Raw genomic sequence first — 2220 nt, forward strand, 5'->3', positions numbered from 1 at the left:
CCATCTAGTGGCGGATCCAAGGGGGGGGCGAGGGGTACCCCCCTATAGTATCTAAAGTAGCGTAATTTACCTAATTAACGCAAGTTTGCATTAATTAAACTTGCTCCTAACTTAATTTTGTCGGATCAACCTATTTTGCGCCCCGCCCCCCCCCCCCCCTAAAAAATCCTGGATCCACCCCTGAAACCATCACACCTACTCCACCAGTTATTAGAAGAAGAAAAAATTCCTTATTTTCACAAATTTCATCAACCCCCCACCCCCTTGTTTTCTAAAATCCTACATAGGCCGATCAGTTGAGTCCAGTGTATTTAAATAATAGATTAAGTCATAATTTGTATATAAATTAAGTCACACCTGTGAGATGGGACACTTGCAAACCACTTGGCTGGCTCACCAATTTTTTTTCTGCTTTCGCAATTACGAATAATGCACTTTGTAACCATTTCTCATTGATTGACGAAAACCCACTAACCCGCTAATGCAGAAATAAGTGGGAGGAGCTTTTTGTTCGCACCGAGAATGAAGACCAGAAATGATATGCGATAAACTTACTGGATAATTCTATAAACTGTGTACCTCACTAACAAAATGTTATACTTCTAATATACTTAAATCAAAATAATTTGAATTCAAAATAACTCTCGTAGTCATTTATTAACCCTTTCATTCCGTAGGTAACCATATGGTAACCGTTCCTTCTACGTGCCTAGTTTCTTTTGTAGTTGAAATACCGCTTTCGAGTTTAATACCGTCAGATAGCACAAGTTCGGCCCTCCATGTTGCGATACTTTTTATTCTCCTAGTGAGTCGTCAGTTGATCAGGGAAAGCTGTAGTTTTTTGCCATGCCTAAAACGCGAAAATGAGCTGATTTTGACAGCGATGATGAAAATGATACAGGTGAGTTTTTTTAGTTTTATTATCTTGTTTTGTTCCTTTAAATCTTTACTTTTAGCCTGTGTTTACACAAATCTTATTTAGTTTTATCTTCACCTTCCATTTATGTGGGTTTTTTTTACAGTTACCATATGGTAACTTTAGGTTTTGAGACGGGTAGTTTTTGAAGTTGCTTATTGATCGTGCTTTATATTCTTTCTTTTGCTTCACTTTTTTATTCGTGAAGCACTTCATTCTGATTGTTCTAATTTGACGAAGCAGAAGCACCCATGCACCTTTGGTCTGATTACAATTTTCTCTTCCAGAGACAACGAGCCTCTCTTATTCCGGTGAAAACTCCAAACCAAAAAAAGAGGAAGAAAATGTTTTCAAGGAGAGGAGCAAACGGGTAAGAGAGAAGCTCACCCAAGAGCGAGCTGTAGAGATGGTTCTGCTACCAGACAGAGAATCTGAGATGGGAATCATGTCTGATGATGACGACGAGTCTGATCCATTATAGAATCCAACCCCTGGTGCCAGTTTCACATATGCCACCCTACAGCCTGTTCAGCCGGTTGACGATCCTACAGAGGATATACCTCTCAGCATGTTGAACTGTTTCAAAATTTTACGGGTGTAGAAGACCAATTTGACGCTGGAGAAGCCACTACTGAAGCTCAACCTTCTCCCATTCAATCGACAAGCTCGTCACCTATTTCTTCTTCAACCATCCCCACCGCATCAATGAAAAACCAAGATCCCACAAAAGAATACAAGTGGCTAAGAAAAGAGATTGAGCCCCGTGATATCATATGGAAAGCTTCCCTCCCGAAAGCAACAGAAATGCACCTACCCATTGATTTATTCAGAAGTTTCATCACAGATAGCATCATTGCTGGATTAGTTGACCAGACTAATCTACATGCAACGAGGAAAACAAACGCTAGGATTGCCCTAAAGCTGACCCAGTATGAGATGCACCTGTTACTTGGAGTACAGATGCAGATGAGTCTTGTAGAGCTACCAGCTATTAGGATGTACTAGGAGCGCACTTTCCGATACACTCCAATCGCAGAGGCTATGAGCTGTGACAGATTGTTCATGATTCGGCAGTTTTTTCTATGACGATAGCTTAGCAGTGCCATCTGATCAAACTGGTCATGAAAAGCTGCTCAAAATCAGACCAATGTATGACGAGCTCAGAGAAAATCTAAAAAGCATACCACCAGAGGGGAGACAACGCGTAGACGAACAGATGATTCCCTTCATGGGTCGGATAAGCTTCAAACAGTACTTGAAAGATAAGCTTCGTTCATGGGTGTACGAGCAGGAATTAACATATT

At 40.7% G+C, this 2220-nt stretch overlaps 1 protein-coding gene across 1 annotated transcript in view; it reads right to left on the reverse strand.

Moving 5' to 3' along the window:
• Positions 1-2035: 2035 nt before the first annotated feature.
• The window catches only part of LOC148945124 (uncharacterized), a 7009-nt gene continuing 6824 nt past the window's right edge, over positions 2036-2220 (reverse strand). The window contains exon 2 of the mRNA XM_089098947.1: positions 2036-2170. Coding sequence (XP_088955073.1) covers positions 2036-2170 — 135 coding nt within the window. The remainder of the gene's footprint in view (positions 2171-2220) is intronic.

The sequence above is a fragment of the Artemia sp. Qi Xiang Cuo genome, chromosome 13 (genome assembly GCF_049724085.1).
Source record: "Artemia sp. Qi Xiang Cuo chromosome 13, ASM4972408v1, whole genome shotgun sequence".
NCBI lineage: Eukaryota > Metazoa > Arthropoda > Branchiopoda > Anostraca > Artemiidae > Artemia > Artemia sp. Qi Xiang Cuo.